This window comes from Meles meles, chromosome 8 (assembly GCF_922984935.1).
Source record: "Meles meles chromosome 8, mMelMel3.1 paternal haplotype, whole genome shotgun sequence".
NCBI classification, from domain to species: domain Eukaryota; kingdom Metazoa; phylum Chordata; class Mammalia; order Carnivora; family Mustelidae; genus Meles; species Meles meles.
In genome coordinates, this window is record NC_060073.1 from 50522138 (window position 1) to 50546828 (window position 24691).

General features: G+C 52.6%; 1 protein-coding gene across 1 annotated transcript in view; it reads left to right on the forward strand.

Moving 5' to 3' along the window:
• Window positions 1–23413, forward strand: part of GALNT18 (polypeptide N-acetylgalactosaminyltransferase 18) — a 343154-nt gene extending 319741 nt beyond the window's left edge. The window contains exons 10-11 of the mRNA XM_046017675.1: window positions 10614–10778; window positions 23000–23413. Of these exons, the coding sequence (XP_045873631.1) occupies window positions 10614–10778; window positions 23000–23146 (312 nt within the window). The 3' untranslated portion in view covers window positions 23147–23413. The remainder of the gene's footprint in view (window positions 1–10613; window positions 10779–22999) is intronic.
• The last annotated feature ends 1278 nt before the right edge of the window (window positions 23414–24691 follow it).

A 24691-nucleotide genomic window follows, 5' to 3' on the forward strand; every position in this document is an offset into this window, starting at 1 on the left:
CATATCCCATTGGTTAAAGGCATGTGGCCAAGTCTGACACTAACAATGCAGGGACATGTAATAGCTCGGTCAGGGAGGGGAACGCAGGAGGGGCTTCCCAGGGCAGAGCAGTGAATCAGTCTGTTGGAGTCGTTGGGACGCACGCGTTGACCATCACAAGCTGATGCGGGTTGGCAGATGGTTGTAGTTTGGGAATGAAGAATGCCAGGGCATTTTTCCCAAGGGCACGTGATCTGTTCCAGCTTAGCTGTTTATCAGGGAGCAGACACAGCTTGTAGCAGACAAGCAGACACAGCTTTGAAGGGCTCTGAGCAGTGCCTTCCAAAATAGGGACCAAATTGGACCCTGCAGTCAGTTAGCAGGTGTCTGATATTTTTTCGAGATAGTGAGCTTCCCACTGAACAAGTGAGCTGTATTTGTGCATTCGAGGGGAGGGGAGTTATTATCAACAGCAGCAACTGCCCCAAATTTGGGCAGCTTCAGCTGAAAACAAAGGGTGGGTGCTGTTGCAGAAAACCCGGTGATTCATTGCATAGACTCCAAAGGTGGGCCGACGGGGGTGGGGGAAAAGCAGGAATGGGGACAGCTCCAGGGGCCTCAGCTGTAAGAGTTCATGGATCCGTTCAAGCTAAGCATGTGTTAGCTACAGAGCTCCCTCATCTCTGTGTCTCTCCAGCTCATGTTTTAAATTCCTGGGAGGAGACAGCCTTCTTGGCCCCTTGACAACCCACTCTCACCCGTGGGCAGGTGATGGAGTACAGATCCCAGGCTATTTGGGGTCCAGCCCTGGCCGGAGCCATTCTCAGAGGAGGGGTCATTGTTAGATATTGTAGGCCAAGTGCAAGGACACCTGTACTTGGAGCCTCTTTACAACTGCCTGCCCCAGTCCCTGGCTCTGCACATTCTCTTCTTGTTCTGAAATGTGCAGAGAGCAGGAGGAATGAGGGAAGGGAGGCAGCAGAGGGAGGATGAGCAGCTAAGACCCATGCCAGGGGCAGTGGGCAGGCACTGCTGCCTAGAGACAGGCACAGGAGGCTGCAGGGAGACGGCTCAGACAGTGATCCCAGTCCAGGGCTCCTGCTCCTTGTCTCATCCTGAGCCACGCCAGCCCTGCGTTCCTGGAACCCAGTTTTCTTTCCCCTGCGGTTCTTGGCTTCTTCTCCTCTTATATCTACCTACACGATGGAGGATATTCAGATACTCAGCCCACTCCCAGGGGATTCCCAATGCTGTGTGACCCTCCAAGCTCACTGGCTTTTCACCCACTAAAGAAAGCATACTAGCCTGCCAATGAGTGAGATACTTCTTTATCTTGTTTTAAAAAATGACACTCACAAACCAGTTGTTTATTATTTAGAAAAGTGATTTGCTTTATATAATACCTGAATGAAACATATACCTGTATGCCACCTATATTCACCCTGTAGCTGAAGACCGCTGGGACTTGATCCTTTTACTTCCTTCACTTTAGTGTTCTTGAAATGTCTCCTGGGTGTTCTATATTTATTAAGACTCTTAGTTGCAAGTGACAGAGACCTCACTCAAACCAACTTAAAGGTAAAAAAGTTTTCCTCTCATGTAACTGACAAGCCCATGCCTGGTCCCAGCTTCAGGCAGGGCTGGATCCAGGGGCAGGAATGAAGCTTGCTGCACTTCTATCTTCTCTTTTCTTCCTTTCCTCACCCCTCTCCTTATTCCTCTTCCTTTTCCTCCTCCTTCTCCTCTTCTTTTCTCTCTCCCTTTCACCTGCCCGCCCTGCCATTTTGGCTATGGTTCCCTTCATATGTAACTTTAGTCTCTCTCATCTTCAAGCAGAAAAGGCTTCCCTGATTTACCTGAGGAGGAAGGCAGCAAGTAGCTCTGGGCTTAGCACCTGCTAGCATACTCACCCAAATAGAAAATCTGAGGGAGGACTTTTATTGGTCCAGACGGGATCACCATGTCCAACCTGGAACCAATCCCTGGGCCAAGGCAATGGGGCACCCTGATTGGCTGTGAAACATGCCTACCGTTGTGGTCAAAGTGAAGCAAGACACTGGTACAAGAAAGCAAATAAAGCTGTCAGCATCAAGAACCCTGCAGCTGCCTTCTCTAGTTCGTCTCTGGTCTCTCGCTGGTAGTTCACTCGCTCAGCCCTACTTTCTGTTCAGGAAGCTGATGGCTGCTGCCACCTGGCTCTCTCCTGGGGCAGAAGGCCTGACAAGGGAAACACCGAGCCCAGGGCATGCCAAGAGCTCAGAATGACACAGGAAGAGAAGACAGAGCAAGGTGGGAGATGCGGGTTGCTCCTGGGTTGGCTGGGCGGCAAACAGCCCCAGAGAAGGTGTTGGAGAGAGGGCCGACACCCGTACTGTGGGTACAGGGTCCAGAATAAAGCACACGAGCTATGAATCTAAGTCAGAATTTCCGAGCCCAGCAGCGGTGCCGAGCAGCTGCTGGCCTGGCCGTCCTGGCTCAGGTAGTGAGAGGCAGAAATCAGGCCTCGCTTCATCTTTTCTGTTCAGTCTTATGCCCAAAGACAGCTTCCTGGTCCAAAGCTCACTTTTCTCCCCTGTCCCCCAGACAGGCCCACAGAAGGGCTGTGTCACCTCTAGCCCCAGGTCGCTTTCTAGGCCCTCTGGATGGCCGTGACTCAAAGAGTCTGAGAATTCCTCGGATGTGCTGGCAGGTGGAGGACAGTCGATCTGAAGTCCCAGGGTACCATCAACTCTTCAGCCCTGAGCTGCATTTCCAGCCTCATCTCCGCCCCCCCACCACGGGGGGCACTCTTTCTCCCTAAAATGGCAAGGTAGTGCCAAGCCTCCTGCCTTTGTTTGTCCTTCCCCTTCGGACAGCGGTCCCTCATCCTACTCTGTCATCTGGGCGTACTACTCTCCTCCTAGGCTGTTCTCCAAATTCACCACTCACAGCCCAGCCCTGGGGAGAGTACATCACCCCAGCTCCGGCCCCTCCAGCCCTCTGAACTGCTCTGACTCTGCTCTAAGCCTGCTTGTGAGGCTCTTCTCTTCCCTTCTTGGATGTCTGTCTCCCCACCCGGCTCCCCAGAGGCAGCCCTGTCTTGCTCTTCTCTGCTCACAGGTCCCCGCTCAGGCCACACCCCAGTCAGCACGAAGGAGTGTTTGCTGAATTAAACCAGATCGTCTATTGGCTATGCGCGTGGGGCTGGGGGGGGGGGGGGTACTGTTACAGACCTCTACACACACACACACACACACACACACACACACACACACACACACACACACGCTGGGGGGGGGGTACTGTTACAGACCTCTACACACACACACACACACACACACACACACACACACACACACACACACACACACACGGTGGGCTCGGGTCCTTAGCTTCTCCTGTTCCCTTCCACCTGGGAAATGGGCTCATAACGGGGAGCTCTGAGCTGGGGACCTTGCTCTCCTTCACAACTCTGGCAAACAGAAATGTTTATAAATGTTTTCCTTCCCTTAATGTACCTGGTTCTATGGTTAGTGAACAGAAGATCATTTTGGAAATGACTCCCCTTCACTCCTGATTTAGCATCCGTGCCCTGCGGTCCTCCGCGCTATAACTAACCTCTGTGTCGAGGGGTTAATGACCAGTAACCAAACCCTTAAATCAGCCTGCCCTTTCTGCAGAGGGGCCAGCAGCTCATTCTTGGTAAGGAGGACAAAGAGCCCGTTTCTAGCACATATTACAGATGTCCACAGTCACTACTCTAAATTGAGATTGAATAAGGCCAGCCTCGGCTCTTTCTCCACACGCTCCCTCCCGCCCCAAAACACACACCGTGCAGGTCTGGGCCCTGCCGGCCATTTCCGTGAATCCTTACCCACAGGCCCACTGGCGGGGCCAACTCAGAGGCCAGGGGGTTGAGACCGGACAGCTGGACCAGGAGATCCTTCTCTACTGAGTCCCTGCCTGCCTTGTCCTTGCCCTACAGTCCCTGTGGCCAGACCAGGGGCCAGCAATGTTATAATCCTCACAACTGCGCTTTACAGGTCAGGAAACTGAGGCTCAGAGTTGTTTCCCACCTACAAAGTGAGGGCAGGGATGCTGAGTGGAAACCCAGGTCCACCTGACTCAATCCCACCAGACCAGTGGTCCTCAAATGTTCTCATGCGTCCAGCTTACCCGGAGGGCTTGCTAAAACACAAACTCCTGGGCTCTGCTCAGTTTCTGATTCAGCAGGTCTGGGGTTGGGCTTAAAATGCGTACTTCTATCAAGGCCCTAGATGAAGCTGGGACCGCACTTTGAGAACTATTCTCCTAAACAGTGGTGCTTCCTACCCCTTGGCCGCCCTCATCAGAATCTTGAAAACTGTACCCCTGCCAGTGGGGTTCCCCCTTGGCCCCAAGATGGGAGGGAGGCTTGGAACCCAGAAGGTTCTAGGCGCTGTCCCAATGTTTCCTCCCTAGGCTGCACAGAATATCCTTAATACAGCAAGTTTTCAACCTTGGTTGTACATTGGAATCACCTGGAACAGACCCATACCTAGGGCTCACCTGCTAAGACTGATGTAGACTTTTTAAAGCTCCCCAGGTGATTCTACTGTGTGACCAAGGTAGAGAGCACTGCCCTCCCTTGCCTGCATTCCAGAGTGTGTCCCTTTGATCCCTCCATTCTCCCTGACTTCATTTGCTCCCAGATCTCTTCTCTTCCAAAGCCCAGCACCCATCCCCTCCTCCCAGAAGCCCGCCCAATGCGGTGGTCCAGCCCACAGATTGGCTTTCTCTCCAGGGATCTTTGCCACCAACCCCACATTCTGATACTTTGTAATCCAGTCATTGTTTGTGATTTTCAGCTCCTAGGCTATCACTACCCTGGTGTGTTTCCCCACCCTACCTACCCCCACAGAGGACTGGGCTCTGAAACCTTGTTGCGCTGCAACAAGGGTACAGATCTCCTGCAAGTTTCCAAAGAAATGACCTCGAGGACCCTGATTCACCCTGGGTCACTATCCCCACGAAAGCGCCCTGCAAATAGAGTTGTTTCCTCCCTGTAGTAGGTTCTAGAGCCTCTTGTTAAAAGTGCCTTGCCATGACTCCCCTCCTTCCACCCCCTCTGCACCCTCCGGGCTGAGGAAGGTTTGCTGCCCCTTCTCCCGAGAGAGTGTCTCTGAATGTCTCTACCTTATTTTTCAAGGGCGCCCACTCCATAGGCCATCAGTGGTACCAAGGAAATATCACTTAATGAAGGAGATTAAAGCTGCCCCAAATCAACATGCCCCTTGTTTGGAAGAGGGCTGGGACTTCTACAGCACCTTGGAACCCTGTTGTTAAGTCATTTAACCAACCCCATTGTGCTCCTGATTTGCCTGGGGAGCCCTCCACCTTCTCCCCCTACCTGTCTCAGCCTCTGCTCTGGTGGAGGCCCTATTGAGGGCTGGGGGAGACAAGACCATCTGGGAAGCTCGACCCAGGACTGGGAGCAAGGCCCTGAGTCAGCAAGGTCGCAGCCTTCCCTGGAAGCTCCCCCAGGCAGGAGGGGAGATAGCAACCAACTGCCTCTGCACCCCGGCAAGGTCTGCCTACCCTCTTAGCCTCAGTTTCCCTATCCTTACGAATGGGAGATATGGACAGTAGCTGGCAGACCGGGGTACTAAACTCTGTTTCTTCTCTTCTCCCCCTTCCCTTCCTGGGGCAGCTCCAGGGGCCAGTGGCCGTGTCTATCCCTGTGGTGCTGTCGGATGTAGGTGAGGGGCAGATCTCGTGCGAGGCCATACCTGTCTCTGGTAGAGGCCAGTCCCACCTCCACACCTGCCAGGTAGAGAAGGGGTGTGGAGGACAGCCGGCAAGGCTCTGTCCAGGGGCCCACCTGCATCCTGCGGGGTGGGGCCTTTGCTTATCCAGGAGATGAAGTGATAGAGCGAGGGGCACCTCTGACCCTGGGGGTCTTTGTGTGATCTTGGCTCCGTGGCCCCCCAGGGCAGAAGTGTGCACCCAGGGGCGCCGTGTTCTCCCCAGTTGGCTATCCCACTCAGCCACTCATTGTGACTCCTGCTCCCAGCCTGAGGAAGGGGAGAATTCCACTGGTGTGAGCCCCAAAACACGGATGTTTTTGTTCAGTCCCCTGCCAGGGCTTTTTCTTTTTTCCTTGCAAGCATCAGAATGAAATGCCCAGATCAGGTTTGAAGCCCCGTCCAGGTGAATGGGAGTGTGTGGGAAATGAGTAGGTCTGTCATTTGCAGCTGAGGAAGAACCGAGTGGTAGGGATGTCTTTTCTATATGTCCCCCTCCCCACCCAGGGGGTTGGTTTGTGAAACATCCCCGGGCAGGCTCTGGCTCGCACTCCGCCACTGATGGGAGTTACCAGGAAAATATCACTTCTTACACTCTTATATCACAGGTGTTTTGGTACAAGGCCCTCCAGCCCTCTGCTGCTTCCTTAGTCCTCTCTCCGAGCTGAAGTGGCTCACCATGGGAAGCTTCCTAAGCCAGCCTCCTGGCCTTGCCTCCGCCCCCTCAGCCTGGCTGCTGGTGCTGCAGGGACCCAAGGGAGGCAGGCGTGCAAGGTGAGAGGTCACTGGTGTGGCTCTGGACTCACACTGCCTCCGTGTAAATCTCAGCTACTCCACCTTTGAGACTTTTACCCAATGTCGTGTGCATCAGTTTCCCCATCTCCAAGATGGGGATCATTGCAGTCCCCGCCTCCTAGAGTTGTTTTAGGATTCTGTGGGATAAGGCATGCATGTCGCTTTGTGTCTGGCCCAGAGTAGGAGCTGAACACATTACAAGTTTTGATACCAGCCACCTAAGGGTCGGGGTGGGTGGCATTCTCCACAACCGCCCCCTTGAGTGTCCAGAGTCGGAAAAGTCTCTGCTGCAGGGCGGGGGCTGTCCTCTACATCGTAGGAGGCTGAACAGCGCGCTCAGAGGTCCCTGACCTCTACCCCCTGGACGCTGGTAGCCGCGTCCCTCCCCTCCATCGTGACAACCTCAGAAGTCTCCAGACATTGCAGATCGCCCCCTGGTTGGCCAAACTGCCCCTCTCTGGGAGTCACAGCTCTGAGTCATTTCTTGCTGAAATCTTCCAGGTTGCCTGTGACTCAGAAAGCCCAGCCCCGCTGGTACTAAGAGTGGGGCATCTTGTAGGAAACGGTTTCCCCTCTTTTGTGTTTAGGCCATTTACAGGTTTGGTCCACTGCTGGCTGGACTTCTGAGGGGTCGGAGGGAGGACTAGAGAGCCTCTAACAAATCGCTCTCTCTGATTTGCCAGCTTCGTGGCTCCATCCCCAAGAGGCACTTTTATGTTTGCTTTTCAGTAACAAACAACTATCTGTCCCTATTGGGATTTGCCCAGCCTCTGGAGCAATAAGCAGGTCCTGTGCACGCCAGGCTCTCAGAGCGTCTCCCCCAGGCACTTCCCAGCAGCTAAGTGAACAATACTGATTTCCACTATACCTGGGCAGCCGCTTGTGTCTATACAGCCTGGCCTGGAGACCGCCTTCAAGCCCTGGTGACAGGGATGAAGGAAGGGGAGGGGTGTAGCAGTAACTGGTTCCCTAGCAGTCCTTGTCGGGCAGCCCACACTCCCGAGCCTCAGGAAATCTGGGTTCTGGTGTGCAGGGTGACGAAGAGCTGCCCCTCTTCATGGTTGCATTCCACGCAAGGGCATAAACCGCTCTGTACTCTTGGAGAGAGGCCCAGGTGGCAGGAGGTGGCTCTAGGTTTTGGCACATTCACAGAAGCCTTTCTGGAGGTGGTGAGTTTTTATTTCTATTTTCAAAGTAGCAAGAGTCGGGAGAGGCCAGTGGAGGAAGCAGAAACAATGCTCATATTAGTGTGATTAGAGCCATTATTTCCTGATATGTTAGTTTCCCTACCTTGGCTGTTGGATCCTCCAGGAGAGGGAGCATGGCTCTTTCATCTCTGCTATCTTCAGATCTCAACTTGGAGATTGTTGGATGGATGGAGGGTGGGTGGATGGTGGATGGATGGAGGGTGGGTGGATGGTGGACGGATGGATGGAGTAGATGCCTAACAGCATCTTTTTAACTTCCCAAATCCTATCATATTTTCCGTCACCTCCAATAAACCGGAAGCCACAGCAGTTCATCGGCTTTCCTTGGTGGTGAACCGGAAATCCAGGCCACACAACGGAGAGTCCCTTACCCAATATAGGTGTTGAATAGGCTCCTCTTGCCTCTGTTCTGGTCACATTTCCACATTGAAGCTAGGCATTCCACATTTGGCCTGGGCTCAGAACTTTGATCACTATGATTCTTCACCTCTATTATGGGAAAAATCAGTCATCTTAGTAATTTAATGTCAATTTCCATGGATTCACCAAATCTGATAGCTTATAAGATGATCTGAGTGTCTCCTATTCATCTCTCCAGATCTACTCTCCATCTTTCCCCTTCTACCCTAGGAGGCTGAATTTATGGAATGTTTCAATGGGCTCTCATGTTCTTTGGCTTCCAGCTGGGTTCTACCAATGGGCTGACCCAAAAGAAGAACAGAGTGGGGAGGGGAGAGTAAAGTTGGAGTGTTTATTCATCACCACTGGCCATTATCCCCAAGCCCGTCCCACCCTGAAGCCTTCTTGCAAGTCAACCCTCTCTCTATAACTTTTCTATTACAGAGTCTTGTAACTGCTCTCTTCTCTCATTCCTTTGGCTCTGGGAGTGGTAACAGCTCCATGTTATTATCCTCAGGGAACTATACAGTCCCTGTGGTTCCCTCACATCCTACCTACACCATGGAGCATTATGCCTTTATTATACCCTCCTTGGATTCTACTACCTTGAGTGTGTCATCTGTTTCCTGTTGGGGCCTTGACTCATACACTGGCCTGAGGCTCTTCTTGGCTCTTCTTAGGTCTGAAGGGTAACCCCACCTGCCTCTCCATGCCCTCCCTGGACTTCCAAGGGTCAGGAAGAACATGCCCCCAAGAACCACCCCTTACTTCCTTCCCTGCACTGCCCTTCTCACCCCACAGTCCCTTTTTTGTCATGCACTCCTGTTTAAAAGTCCTTGTCAACCACCCTCTTCTATTAAAACAAGAAATGACTTATTTTATCATTTAGAATGAATCAAAAGTATTTACCAGTGTGAATTGTTTAATATATGAAGATAATAAGAGGGCCCACCCTAACTCTAACCTCAAGCAAAGAAATATATTATCTCAATTTGCCCATGAGGCCAAATCCTAAGGGGAGGGGATGTTAATTTCTTTAGTAACATGAAGAGAAAAGCTCACAGAACCCTATGACTTGTCACTCAGAGCCCTTTTGGGGAACCATTTCAGAGAAGTGACTGAAAACTTTGAAGGTCAGAGATCACATGGCTTTCCTCTAGACCACAGCCAGTAATCTACAGCCCATGCACAGCCCTTGTTATTGTTAATGAAGCATCATCAGAGCACAGCCATCGTTTACATATTGACTGTGGCTCTGTTTAGGCTACAGTGGCAGAGTTGAGTTTTCAGACAGTATGGCCCTCTGGGCAGGAAAGAGTTAACACAGCAGGCCTGACTGTGTCCTTTGAAAGATCTGCTTACCATGTTAGCCCTTGATAGGCATCTGAGAACTTGTATTTCAGAAGGTTCCCACCATTCCCAGATGTGTAAGAGGGGCTTGCTATGTCCAACCAGACTATACAAACAATAAGGTTTATGCTAAACACCTGCTTTGCTCCTGGGAATCTGGAATATGGATATGTACCAGGCAGAGGCTGCCTACGTGACCAGCCCTGATAAAAACAGCACCAACAACAAAAAACAAACAAAAAAACCCAGCTGAGTCTGTAGAGCTTTCCCAGTAGAAAACATCTCACCTGTGTTGTCTCAGCTCCTTGCTGGGGTTAGAATTAAGCACATCCTGTGTGACCTCTAGGAGAGGACCCTGGGGAGCTTTCACCTGGTTTTCCCCTGACTTTGCCCTATGTGCCTTTTCCCTTTGCTGATAAAACTTATATCCTTTTCCTATAAGAAATCATGACTGTGAGTACAAATATGGACAGTCTAGGGAGTCCTACTGAATCACCAAATCTGGCAGCAGCCTTAGGGACCACCCAACACACTGCAGAGCCAAAAATACTTTCCACCCGGCCCTTTAAGAAAAAGTTTGCCAACCCTTGCTCTACACGGTTGTAATCTGGATGGAAATTTTTTATGTTCCATGTCTCAGATCACACAAGACTCTGAACTGCCTAAGGCCTGGCACAGGTCTCTTGCTTCGTATCTACGGGCCAAGCACAAATCTTGTACAAAACATTTACGGAGGGAGGAAATCAGCAAGCCTGCAAATCATGGATCCAAGCCATGTTTTTTAAACTGTGGGTGGTGAAATCAATTTAAAAGTTTATGACCAATGCTTTTCAGGGAAAGAATAGAATGGAAAATACCAGATTGCACTGCCGATGGTAAGACTAAGTTTCGGGTCTCGAAAATTTTTGTCTCAGTTCTACACGCGGACCAGAGACTATCCTGGATCAGGATGTAAAAAGCTTTCCTGTCCACTGCAATAGAAAATTGTGTGAAGCTCACAGGCTTGTGCTCCCTTTGCCAGCTGCCCAGGGAGCAGTCCCCTCCCCTGGGCCCTCCCATCTCTCCGTCATTACGTCATTACGCTTACCGACATCGTTGACGTTCTTGCCCCGCCCCGCAGAACGTCTACTACACCAGTAGTCAGCAGATCCACGTGGGCATCCTGAGCCCCACGGTCGATGACGACGACAACCGGTGCCTGGTAGACGTCAACAGTCGGCCTCGGCTCATCGAGTGCAGTTACGCCAAAGCCAAGAGAATGAAGCTCCACTGGCAGTTCTCTCAGGTAAGAGCCCCTGAGGCGGAGCCACGGGCCACAGCAGGCCGGAAGTCCACAGGGGCGCCAGAGCGTGAGGGGGGAGGGGAGGAGGAGGAAGGGGACACGGTGCGGGGAGCCTGTGACTCGGGGCCAGCCCTCGGGATTGTCTGGGCACCTACTCTGGGCCAGGGATTTCGCAGCCATGATTAGCTCACTTTCTCCTAATATTGGCTCTAAAGGGGAAATTGTTGTTGTTTTTACTATCATTTTATTTAATTCGTAGACATAAGGAAACAGGTTCAGAGCAGGGGAGTCATCTGCCCAAAGTCACCCAGTAAGGAGCAGGGCTGGGACTTAGGCTCTGGCCACTCTGACTTTAAACCCTCACCTTTCTACTCCACACATTCTCTCTCCCTAGATGAAGCCCAGTGTCCCAGGTGTAGACAGTGCTGGGGCATCCCTGACCCGTGCCCCGCTCTGCCATGCTGGGCTTGCTGTAGGAGAGAAGGCTTCCTCAAAGGGCGTGTGGACACAGCATTCCTGTGTTAAGTCTCCATCAGTTCTAAGGCCTGTATTTGACTCCCTGCTCTCTGCTGACCCTGTTATAAAATGTAGCCCAAAGATCAAGAGGCCCAACTGGAGACAGCGCACAGTGACCCCACTTTGAAGAGAACCTTTGCCTCAGCCCAGAGGCCTCCCGGCCCCCAGGGCATCTGCTAAGTTAGGGCTGGTCTCCCTCTATAGGCAGGGACACCCACCACCCAGGGTGTGCAGAGGAAGTGTTCAGAACAGGAAGTGAGGAACCGGCCGCGCTCTCAGGCATCAGGGACTGTACATGGGGGATGCTTCCAGGGAAGTCAGAAGGGGAATGTCTGTATTTGTGGGACTGAGTGGCAGGACCCCAGCCCAAGCTTCCCAGTAATCTGCTCCTGCCCTGGGGAGGAGGCTCATGGGGGCTGGAAGAGGCTGTGTGATTTCTCTCCCCTGGTGGGGGGGGGGGGCAGGGAAGTGGGGGCCCCAGCCACACCATATTCTATGAGTATGGGCAGCCTTGGGCCTGTGACCTGGGTACGTGCAACCAGAGGACTGAGTAGGGTCCTAGATGATGAGTGGTGAAGGTCAATACTGAGTTCAAGGGCGCCTGGGTGGCTCAGTGGGTTAAAGCCTCTGCCTTCGGCTCGGGTCATGATTCCAGGGTCCTGGGATCGAGCCCCACATCGGGCTCTCTGCTCAGCAGGGAGCCTGCTTCCCTCTCTCTCTCTCTGCCTGCCTCTCTGCCTGCTTGTGATCTCTAGCTGTCAAATAGATGAATAGAATCTTAAAAAAAAAAAAACAAAAACTGAGTTCAAAACAAGGTCATAAATTTAGGAGCTAGTTGGAGAGCAAGAGCCCCGCCGAGCGTTTTGTGACCCTGGGAAAGCAACTGCTAGGGAGCAGAACGGGGAGCCACATGGGCTTCTGGAGGCAGGTAGGAGACACGTTCGGCCACCCGGAGTCTCGGCTGGGTCTGCAGAGGTACTCCTTCCTGTTCACGTGATCTTCGCCAAGCATTGTAAACTATAAAGATCCATCCCTGTAAGAGCAACAGCCAGCCTTCACAGAGTGCTCTCTAAGTGCCCGACTCTGTAAGCGGGGGGCACCTCACTGCTCAGTTAAGCCTCACCACAGCTGCGCACACAGGGACCATCCCGCCCCTGCCACGTGCCACTTGAGAAAACACAGACGCAAAGATTGTAAATACCAGACCAGCATGGTCCTGGGGGTGCCTGTCCACACGTTATTTTACATTCTCCTCTACTTCCAGTCGGGGCATGTTGGTAGCGGCACCTGGGAGAAGGTCAGGGTCGGGGCTGAGGTTGGAGAATATGGGGCACAGCTTCCTCGTGGCTCCCTCTCTCTGGCTGAAACATCTGTCTCACCTCCATGGTCTGCCTTTGTCACGTGTCCCCACAGGCTGTGTAGCCCTGAGTGACATGGACCAGGGCTACATTTCCCCTGTGGCCCTCCTTTACACGGAGAGGCCGAGAGAGGGCTGGCAGCATAGGGTCAGGGACGCAGGCTGAGTGCTGCTCAGTGGCGAAGCGGCTGTCGTTTCCAAGTAGAATGATCAGGTGCAGAAGTTGGGCTGAAAGAAGCTTTTGCTGGTGCATCTCAAATCTCTTTTCTGGTTTCACATTCTGCATTATTTACTCTCCTGAGGGCTGCATTTAAACTCCACAGACATTCAGGCTGAATTAATTTCAAAATAATCTAGTGCATTTCTCCCAGGTTCTCCCACAAAGAAGACAGGCATTTGCATATCTTAGCGTTCCATCTCATACCCTGATTTTCTGTTTAACAAATAAAATGCCTTTCTTCTATCCCCTGCAAGCTCTTCTGAATTTCCGATGCTCAGAATGAATCAGGACAGCGTGAGATACTGACACTGAGCAACCACACTTGATGAAAACATCTCTTGGCAATGCTGATGCACGGGGCTTTGATGAGCCATTTTCTGATGATGAACATTCTTTCCTTCAGTCATTCATCAAACATTCATTGAGCAAGGGGGTTGGGCAGGAGGGATGCAGATAGGAGGCAGATACGGCCTCTGCCCTGGAGGAGCTCCTGAGCTATAAACACGCAACTGAATAGACGATGAGACCAGAAATGAGGGAGGTGTGGTGTGCCAGGACCCCGGCTGATGGGCTCCAGGATGGTTTCACATTCAAGGCTTCTTTGATCCGGTTCTTAAAAGTTGTAGGACAGTTCCCAGGTGTAAAAAAGGAGAACATCCCAGGTTCAACCTGGGCAAAGGCAAGAAAAAAACAGCATGTTTGAGGAACAGAAATCCAATGTTGGTGCGGGCGGAACTTGGAATTTCCAAAGGAACATGAGAGAGATCAGACATAAGAGTCAGTCTGGGTGCAGAGAATGGTGATTGTTGAAACCCATGTCAACAAATTGAACTTCACCTTAAAAGCAAAGGGAGGAACGAGGGGACATCTTAAGCCATGGCTTGCCACGAGGGCGTCTGAATCCCTCTGATACCAGAGTGTAGGATGGACTGAGATAAAAGAGATAGGGAAACGAGTTAGGGGGCTGTCCCATCATTCCCATGAGAGATGGAACAGACTCGGTTGTCATGGGGTCATGGAGCCAGTTAGGTGTTGGGGGGACTTCGAGACATTGCTGCAGTCTGTTGGAAGTAGTGATGGATGAAATGAAGGGAGTTGTGAGGGGAGGGGGATTATGAATCCAGGACCACCCTAGGCTATGGGTTTGCAGAACAGTCGGTGGGCAGCCAACATCATCCCTCTCAAGGCGCACACCTGTGCCTAGATGGCTAACATTTCCCACATCAACACATGATAGAATTTCAAGACCACCAGAAGTCGTCGTTATTGCCTTCTGCAATTCCTCTAGCTTGTGATTCCTCCTGGTATAAAGAATGTCCTAAACTGATACCTATAAATTATGGAGGCTTTCAATCCTCTGAGAGTTTCCCACATACTGAGATTTGAGGGATTCTGAGATTTGGTGATGAAGAGTTAGTGAAAGAGGCCTTTAGTCAGTGAGCCCGGCACCCATGGAAGGAGAGGAAGTAAGCAGAAATTTGTGGCAGGACACCTGCCAAGCAACAGAACAGACTGCCTCTCCGTGGTAATGAGATGCGCCCTTCCCCCACTACCATTCCTTTGAACGGTGAAGCAAATGCTGGAGCCTTGTCCTCAAGATGCTCGTAATGGGACTCTTTCCATAGGAGGGCTGTTACAATGTGTGTCTTCTAAGGTCCAACCTCCTTAAATTCTACCTACCTACCTAAATGCATGGTTGAAGGAATGCAGACTGTGGGACCCAGAAGACCAGAAACGTCTCAGCTCTGCTTTCTAACAGCTGAAGGGCTGCCCTACGCACTGGAAAGCAGTCTAGTCCTGTTGGCTCTGAGTGGGGACTTGCAAATACTGGACAAGTTCGAGAATGAGCCGAACTCCTTGTATGAGGGCCACCTTCACCCTACTCTCTGCAATTGTTTTTCCATTATTTCCACGTCCTTCTCTTCCATCAACCACGACAAAAGAGGGCCAGGCTGTCTTACGTGTCCAGGGTCTCCAGCACCTGATGGAGAGCTGAGACAGAGGAGCCCCCCAACGTGCTGTTAATCAAATGAAGGATTTCTTTCTTTTTTCAAAAAATCCACAAATATTAACCAGAGGCCTCCTGTGGTCTGTGAGAAAGGCAGGTCTGTGAGAAACCTCAAGATGGACAAAATTTTACTGTGATTTCTCTCCTTGCACAGATGTGTGCACACTGAAAAAGGACATTTCAACCTAATAGTCAGAGGCCCCTGATTAGTTGGAGAAATCCCTTGTACCGGCAAAGAACATTTTCAGGGGGTGGTACATCCCAACTGCAAAACAGACATGTGTTAAGTGGGGCATTCAAAATTGTAGGGTGAAATGTACTTCTTCCTCTAACCTCAGATTTGAAGTAGGGAGGTGGAAACGTACACATACTGTGCAGACTGGAGTACAACTTGGTGTAAATATTTTTTAAAACGGGGGGCTTTCATGAAATGTCGGGATATTCAGACTGTATATGCTGCTCGCAGACTGGGGGGTGCGCCGTCACACCTCCTGGCTTTTGGCTTCTCTGGTGGCAATGGCAGCAGGACCCAGGGAGTCCAGGTGCACATAGATTAGTGCTCCCATAGTTAGCTGTCCCCACACCTGAGCCCCTGTGCTCACCTCATTCTCTGTGAAGCATTTATGCATTTTCCAAATTGGGAACATCAAGGATAACAACAGAGATGTCTGTTAATGCCAGGAGAGAAGAAATTGTCAAGCGTATGAAACTGCCTGGAAAAGAGCTGAGTGCAGAGCCAACCCTCCATGTCCATGATGACTGGCTCCGATTTGTGGGGTCTAATTTGATAATTTGATGCAAGACGAGTAACCCACTCAAAAAAGAACCTAGTTGCAGAACACATTTCCCAGGGAGCTTGGCTAATTCTGCCAAAGAATTTCCCAACATGCAAGGAGGAGGAGTCCTTGACTTTTCTCCTGCTCTGATCCCCAGTTGCTGTCAATAAGTCCAACTTCGAGAACCTTTTGTACTGAAAAGAAAAGACTATAATCGGGTATTTCATTATGGCTCTGGAATAAAACACCTTTTCATTTCCATGTCATATGGAGGGGCAAATGTGGAACTGTCCAGTTTTAAAGGACTGTCAGAGCCTTGCGTGGGCCCTAGAAGTTTGTGATTTTCAGTTTATGGCAGTCAGCACATCCCCACTTCCTCCTGCTCATGCCACAGAGATCAGGAACCAGGAGCAGGTATGATGACTCAGGTCCCCGCTATTCAGACCTGAGTAAGATTTTTAAATTTATTATCAAACACTTATATGATGCTTGCTTGGTGCCACATAGTATTGTAACTGCTTTATAACTAGGACATAACTACCCACGACAATGCTAGTGGGGACTTTGATTATCCTCATTTTACAGATGAGGAAACTGAAGCACAGAGAGATTAAGTCATTTGTCCAAGGCCAAATCTAGGAATTCTGCCTCTGGGATCCATGCTCAAAACCACCATCCCATGGTGCCTTTGTCTTGCGTCTAGAATCTAGAAACCAATGGACAGCTGCAGTGGGCACTTGGGGCTGGAGTCTCCCTGCCAAGCCGGTCACCAGTGTGGGTGACCTGGCTGGATTCCTGCCTCCTCGGTGAGCTCCCTCCAGCCACACTGCTATCTCCGTAAGGCCCTTCACCTTTTTTTTTTTTTTTTTTTGGCACTTGACATTGCCATTACCCCGTCTTCAGTCCAATGGACCTTCCCGGCAAATCGCAGGCAGACTCTCACTCAGGCACTGGTGAGTCTCCTTTAAGAAAAATAAATGCCAAAGCACTTATTGAATAAATATAGTGTTGAATATTCATAATACAGAAAGACCACTTTCCTCTACAAAAATACTTAATCTCAGAGTTTCTTAAACTAGGGCTCACGTCCCACCCATGCTTTGAAGTCTGATTACTAATCATTAACTACTTAACCTGGAAACTCCCAGGCCCACCATGCTTAAAGCCAAAGACCCACAGGCCTTAATCAGAAAGGCTAGTGGCACAGGAGCTCTGAAATAAGCAGGAAGACGGTGGAATACTGGTCCGTCCACACAACCTCCTCTGCACACCTTGGAGGGAAACAGGAGAGCAGCCTGAGTGCTCAGCCCAGGTGCTGCAGCTGCTCCTCCTCAGGTCCCGAGTGCACGCGACAAGCCAGGCCTCACCCTTCCCAGAGAGAGGGTGACAGCTGGTTTGGGGGTCCCCCAAACAGCATCTCCAGCAGCAGCAGCACCTGGGAACTTTAAAAGGCCCCTTTTCAGGCCCCATGGCAGACCCAGAAGTGATCCATAGTAAATAAGCCCTCCAGGGACTCTGTCTGATCTATACCCAGCCTATACCAGAGGAGGAATGGGTCTAGTTAAGAAACCTCTAGCTGCCACAGGCACGTAGTTGGGGAAGCTAAGACAGAGAAGAGATGCATGTCTGCAGGATCTGGGGTCGGCTCCCAGGTGTCTCCACCGAAGGGGTTATGGACCGCAGCTCCCCCAGCCCTACTGGCACATCATCAAGGCTCCATGGCAAAACACAAATCCAGAGGCAAGGCCCGTAGCAGAGTCCTGCGTTTTTGCTTCTACCCATACGCTTCTCAAGCCCTTCCTAGAGACTACTCCACAGAGGCCCAGAAGGAGAAGGAACTAGGCTGGGGGCTGGGAACCCACCTCTAGGAATTATTATTAGTCTCCTTAATTCTATACATTCAGCTTTTGATTTTTTTAATGCTGTTTCCATATTTAATTCGGTTTCCATTCCAATTAAGCTCTCTGTATGCTGGAGCATCTCTCCTGCCAGGTTTAATTGCCCTTATTTAAATTCTTTAATTAAAAGTATTGTGTGTTTCCACATCCTGTAGTTGTATGTTTTACGCAAATAATTTAGTTGACTGGACTGGTAAACCGAGGGACAGTGCCATCCTTGGAGGGCAGGGCTGGCCCCTCAGAGCCGGCGGCTGGCCCAGGGGCTGCGGGCAGGGCCCCAGCTATGAGGACCAGAGCCGGCACACAGCCTCCCTGCTTCTTTCCTTCCTCCAATGCTCAACACTCCCTGCTCCACACGGCAGCCAGAGTGGACCACTGAACATGTCAGTCCGACCGGCAGTGGCTGGCCCTTGTCATCGTATTCAGAGTCAAAGTCCATTCAGTGGCTGTGAGTCCCCACACAACCCGCCCCTCCCTCGAGGACCTCATCTCTTGCTCCGTCCCCACATCTGAGCTGCTCCCCAGCCTCCATGCCATTTGCTGAATTCACCAGGCCTCTGCAGCTATGGGAGCCTTGCTTTGGGGCACAGGGACTGTCTTCTCCTTCGTGCCTTCCCAGTAAAGATCACCCTGACGGCTGTCTCTGCGGCTGCCTGTTCACCACTGCTCCCCAGCTCCCTTCCTGGGTTGTCTGAGGCCATTCAGGCTACTAGAACAGGAAGACCGAGAGGCTTAAACAACCAACATTTATTCCTCACAGCTCTAGCCTGGTTGGGGGTGGGGGGAGGTCCAAGATCAAGGTGGCAGCGGGCAGTGTCTACTGAGACCCCTCTGCCTGGTCTGCAGGTGTGTGCACCTTTTCACCTATCCTCACATGGCAGAAGGAGACGTCATCTCTCTTGCGTTTCTTATAAGGGTGCTAATCTAATTCACGAGGGCTCCACCCACGTGGCCAAAAGACGTCCCAAAGGCCTCACCTCCAAATATCACACTGAGGATAAGAGCTTCAATACAGGAATCTCAAGGACTCACATTCAGCCCAGAGCACTGCCCTACATTTTTGTGTATGGCGTCATTGCTTTCTAACATGCCGGAGAATTGACTCTTTGCTTCCCTTCCTGGAATATCATCTCCATGAAGACAAAGATCTTTTCCTGCTTAGTCACTCTTCTATCTCCATGATCTAGAACTGTTCCTGGCATGCAGTAGGCTCTCATTAAATCTCAGATGGATGGATGACTCGTGTGTCTGCAGAGAGCCCTCGAAGGAACTAGCCCAAACTGGCGTCCCAGAGGCTGAAGCTGGGCAAGAAGACCTTCCTCCGCCCCAGGCACTGAGGCTCCTGCAGCTCTCGGTGGAGACCTCTGCTTTGAGACAGGCGGGGGGGGGGGGGGGGGGGGGGGGGGGGGGGGTGGCGGTGATGAGGGGGGAGGAATGGTGTGGCGGGTGCAGCACGCAGGAACAGTGAATGGGGCTCCCAGCCTGGCTCTACCACTTCCAGACCACGTGACCCTGGGCCTGTGTCCCAACTTTTCTGAGCCACCGTCTCCAATTCTGTAAAGTGGGGATGATTGCCATCTGCACCCGTCCGAGTTCCCATGCAGACCACGTGATATTGGGCCTGGAGGGCATCTGACCTGGCGTGAGGTACCTGGGAAATAGGAACTGACCCTTATTAGCGCCATCTCCACACAGAGCCTGAGGGCAGAGCTGCGGAGAGTGACAGCAGCAGGCCTCTCTCGAGGGTGCTGAGCTTGTCAGGAAGAGATCCAGTGGAGGAAAGCAAGGTTCCTTTGCCATTGTGGTGCAGGGCATGTGCCCTGAGAGTGGGTGAGAGCCTGGAGTTGATTGAGTGAGACAAGCTGAGGTCCGAGAAGTAAGACAGGAGGGAGGCTGGGAGTAGCCAGGCTCACTCCAGCACCCAGAGTTGCCTGCCTCCCCTTCCCATAGCCCAGACATGTTCCCAAGACACATCCCAGGGCACCATAAGGAGGCCTCCAAACAGGCCTTCCTCTTCTGCTCTAGAAGATTCTCCTCTTAGAGCCTCTAGGGAGGGAGCTGGCCTTGACCCCATACCTCACCCTCCCTAACAGGCCCAGACAGTCTCACTGAGGCCTCATTTCCTTCACAGCTCTTGGCCTCACTCTGTTTCTTCCACATCCTGCCCAGAGGCCACATAGGCTGTTTCTGCCCCAGAGTCACTGAGCTTCCTGTCTCTAGGGCCCTGAGGGCCAGGATGGGGCCTGGGAAATGTCATAGTTGGGTCTCAGAAGGAACACTTTCCTTCTCAGAGACCTCCCTCTCCCTCAGGCTTGGCAAGGTGTCCTGTGGAAGGCATAGAATGTGCATGAGTAGTGGCAGGAGAGGAGAGGCCACAGCCTTCTTTGTTTTGGACAGGTTTCTCCGAGTTCAGTGATCCGGGGGTGGCCGAAACAGCCCAGCCCCTGGCAAGCAAGGCCCAGCCTGGCCCCTGAGAAAACATTGAGAAGTTGGGCCTAAGCAGAGCAAGTGAGCTCTCGGTCTGGCTCCTGTCCTGCCCGTCGTGCACTTTTTCCAGAGCCCCCCATCTGAACCTTGAGCAGCCTCACATCCATTTGTTGTTTTAGAGCTGAAGAAACGGTTTTCCATGACTCCTCCTGCTCGTCCTTTGTAATCAGGACATAAATGATCATCTGGTCCTCGACACCGTGGAACCAGTGGAGCAGCTTCCCCATGGCCATGGCCCACAGCCCATGGCCATCTGCTGACCTGCCCTTCCCATCTCCCCGCCAGGAGAGCCGGCAGGCCTTGTGAATCAGAGAGCCGGGCTGGTCTCACCCACAGCCTGCCTCCGCTCCACTCCTAGCACCGTGGGCTGGGGCGCACCACCAGTGGGCAGGGACGTCGGTGGGGTGCGGGGCCAGCCACACATATGCCAAGGAAGCAGCAGTGACGTGGCCCAACCCAGGTGTGGGCAGCAAACATGCTCAGGCCACAGAAACGGAAACCATAAAAACCTGGGCGCAGCAGCGCGAGGGGCTGGCCTCACTTGGAGCAGTGTCACAAGGGATGCCTCTGGGTCCAGAGGTCCAGCTTTTGTGGGATGGGATGGGGACCCACAGCTTCCAAGGGGACAGCTTGGCACTGGCATGCCATCGTCATCCCAGGAGCATGGTGTGGCCACCAAAAGTGCCAATTAGTTGACTGTGTTGAAGGAGCCTTTTGTCCAGTGGAAACGAGGTGGTGGCTTCCACTTGGCAGTCAGTTCTGAGTGACAGAATAACTGGAGTTGGTCCAAAGGAGGGCACCCGGTATGGAAAATCATACAAAATTGTTCCACACAGAACGGGGTCCGTTTAACCTAGAAAAACGTAGAACTTGGGGGGCATGGGCCTCACCTTCCCCTATTGGGAGGGAAAGGGCTGAGAAGCAGGAGCAGACCCAAGCCGGGAACCCCAGGGGACGATCTGGGGTGCCTTGCTGGATGCCTCCAAGACAAGGATTTAAGTTCAGTGCAAGGAGAACGCTCCTGGGCAGCGCAGCTTGGGAAAGAAAACACTGGAGGGCTGCATGCATCATTCTGGGAGGCCTCGGGCCGAAGTAGAGGTCCTTCAGCGATTCGATGAGAGCAGGAGGGGCTGCCTTCAGAGTGTCTTCCACTTGGGGACTCCAGGGTCCTTTCCGAGCCCTGGTTGGATGGCCACTCGTTCCTCCACTGCTGCAGGGCCTCCACCTGTGGCTGTCTCTCAGGCTGAGCCCAGGGTCCCCAGATGCGCTTGCTGTTTGGGTTTCCCCTTTGCTGTTTTCTGTCTGCTCTTGGGTGCGGTGAGTCACGGCTGGCCTTGGGGCACAGCAAGGAGAGAGCTGCTTTCTTCCCTTGAATACACACAGACAAACTTCTACTCGCCTTTGCCACCCAGCTTCTCACTACCTGCCTCCCTCACCCACTGCTCAGAGTCTCTTCCGAGGGAGCTACATTTTTTCAAATTTTTTTAATTGGAAAATAACACACATACATTCAAAAACATGTACAAATGTAAATGTTCGATGCAGTGATTTTAAAGCAAAGCAAACACCTGTGTTCCCACTAGCCAGGTCAGGAAGGAGCATACCACCAGCACCCCATAACCCCTTCTTTGGCTGCTGTCAATCATTTTCCCAGTCCCTCCTCCACAGAGATGACCCCCCTCCTGGCTCTAACACTGGTCCTGCGTTGCCTCTCTGGCAGGCGCATGTATGGGGAATTCTCTACATTCTCTACCTGGCCTCCAGTGCTGATCCATCTGTCAGGCTTAGTCACCTTGACCGGAGCTCTGGTCTGTGTATTTCTGATGCTGTACAGCGTTCCAGTGCGTGAATACCACAGGTCATTGATCCATTCTACACTGATAGACGCATGGGTTTGCTTCCAGGTGGGAGCTTTTTCAAATCAGGTTTCAGAAGCACGCAGGTGCTTGTCTTTGGTGCCCGGATTTCTGCTAGATACATTCCCGAGCATGGCAGTGTGGGGTCTCGGGGCTGTGTGTGTCCAGCCGTGGTACATACGGCCAGCTTCTCAGGTCACTGTGAGAACTGAGTCTTATTCTTCTCTTGACACGTGTCATTTGGCACCACAGGGATAGTGGGAGACTGGGGATATGCCCCCTTACAGTGGAAGTTTGCTGTCTCCCTCTCTCCCAGCTTGCTGTTCACTGGGGCAGGGGTGCGATGTCGCTGGGGGTGGGCTGTGGTCATAAGGGGCAGGGGCCTCCCTCTCGCCGCTGCCAGGCCTGCTCAGGGCCCCTCCAGACTGAAATAGCTGACACTGCTCTCCTGTCCTGTGACCCACCCCCTCTCCCCTCTGTGGGTCTGGACAACCAACATTTACCGATCATCTATTAGGTACCAGGCTTTTTGCTGGATGTTGAGGGCACAGAAAGTGATAAGACCTAGAACTCTCAGTGTAGAGCGGGGAAAGACAAGGAAACAAGTAATTCCACCACCAGTCAGTAGCACCGAGCTGGAGAAAGCACAGGGTGAAGAGCACCCGGCTGGCTGGGTGGACTGGAGGAGGGGAGGTGTGGGTGGGGGTGAGGTGGGAGGTGAGATGGCTTCTCGAGGAGAGGGAGCAGGAGCTGAGCCTTGAAACATGCCTGGGGCTCGGCCTGCCGCAGAAGCATGCAGAAGGACCCCCCCAACATAGGACACAGCTTGCTTGCTCAATATCAGGAACCCCGATGTAAAGCAAGGAGGTTGGTGTGACCGCCTGAAAGCTGGGGGAGCTGAGGGAGGAGACCAGCATATCAGAGGAGGGAGCCTGAGTCTGCATGGGGATGCTCGACCCCTACCCCTCCGAGCCTCCCTGCTTCCGGGCCTCAGAGAGCACTGATAATTCTAGGCCTCCCCCGCCTCGCCTCTGGGCTCGAGGTGCCCCAGATCTCCCCATATTACCCCTCTCCTCTCTGATGGCCCTCTCCGCTCTGGCCCCTAGGGAGGCCCCATCCAGAACCGCAAGTCCAAACGCTGCCTGGAGCTGCAGGAGAACAGCGACTCGGAGTTCGGCTTCCAGCTGGTGCTGCAGAGGTGCTCCGGCCAGCACTGGAGCATCACCAACGTCCTGAGGAGCCTGGCGTCCTGACGCCGCCAGGAGCCACCTGCGCCCATCCCTTTGCTACTGTGTAGCACCTGCTGCCTGCTGTCCGCGTCCGGTGGTTTGGAGTCAGGGGGTGGGGGGAGCCAGGTTCATGGGATTCCCCACCCCCCACCCCGCCAAAAGAGCTTTTTATTTCCTATGCGATTTTCATGGAGTTTCTAGAAGGTGCCGAATGGTGGGTGATGGTATAGTGTCATAAACTATTTTGCAACTGTAAATAGGGGACAGATGGAGAATATTTATAACTGACAATAAAACACTATTGATTAAGAAGAGAGTTTCTGCGGTCACTTGGGGCTCACGCAGGTGCCTGCCTGGGTCCTCGGAACATCAGAGTTCGTGTTGGTCTTCGCTCTTCCTGCCTCTCATCCTTGAGAAAGGAGGCTCGAAGCCCCTGCCAGCAGTGGGAGCTTGAGCAAACCACCAGCCTTCTCCATTAGGCCTAGGGTGGCAAGAAGAGCACAGTGACCTTCCGGCTTCCCTCTGCCTGTACCACAGCACACATAGCCTCTGGAGAAAGCATTTCTGGAGAGAGTGGCGTCGCCTGCTGGCCCCTGGAGCACCTGCTGGGGGGCTTCAGACTTCAGGCTGCTCTGGCCTCCCCTAGGGTCTCCTCCCTCACCTCCCAGAGCAGGCCCCTGCTCAGGCCCCCAGCAATGGCCCTCACCTCCAGACGCCCCCAGCCTGTGGTTCCTTCCATGAGTCACGGTATATTTGTTTCCTGGGACTGTCATATCAAAGGGTCGCAGACTGGGTGGCTGCCACAACACAAGTTCGTTCTGTCCTGGTTCTGGAGGCTGAGAGTCCGAAGTCAAGGCACGGGCAGAGTTGGCTCCTTCCGAGGGCCGTGCGAGAGGATCTGGTTGCGGTCTGTCTCCTGACTTCTGGTAGCCTCAGCCTCTTCTCCACTGCAGGTGGCCGTGTGCCTCCTGGGTCTTCACCGTCGTCTTCCCTCTGTGTGTGTCTGCCTCAGTGGCCACATGTCCTGTTTTTATACGGACATGGGTTATACTGGAGTAGGGCCCACTGTTGTGACCTCATTTTAACTGGATTTCCTCTGTAAAAACTCTGTTTCTAAACAAGGTCACATTCTGAGGCACTGAACAGTGATGACTTCTGAGCTTTTGGGGGGGGACACAATTGAACCCATGACACATGGCTTATGCAGTTAGGCCTCCAAGTCACCCCTCTGGGCCCACACTCAGGATGCCAGTGACCCTCAGAATAGAACCATCTTTCCTGGAGCCTGTTACCCAATCCTCTGTCCCTCCAAAAGCTTCCCATCCCAAGAGGCCTTCCTCAGGGTGGGGGCTCCTGTGCTCAGTTTGAAGGACACCCCAGCACCACCTCCAGCCCTCTAGCTCATAGCAGAGCAATAGTGAGTGACGGGCTGTAAGGCTCAGGGGAGGAAATGTTTCCCAGATCCCTTTCAGCCCCGCTCACCCCCTCAAGCTCTCTGAGGCCTCTTTCCCAGGGGCCTGCATCCCCAACACTCATAGGTCTGTTATTAAACGAAATGAGATTGAGACA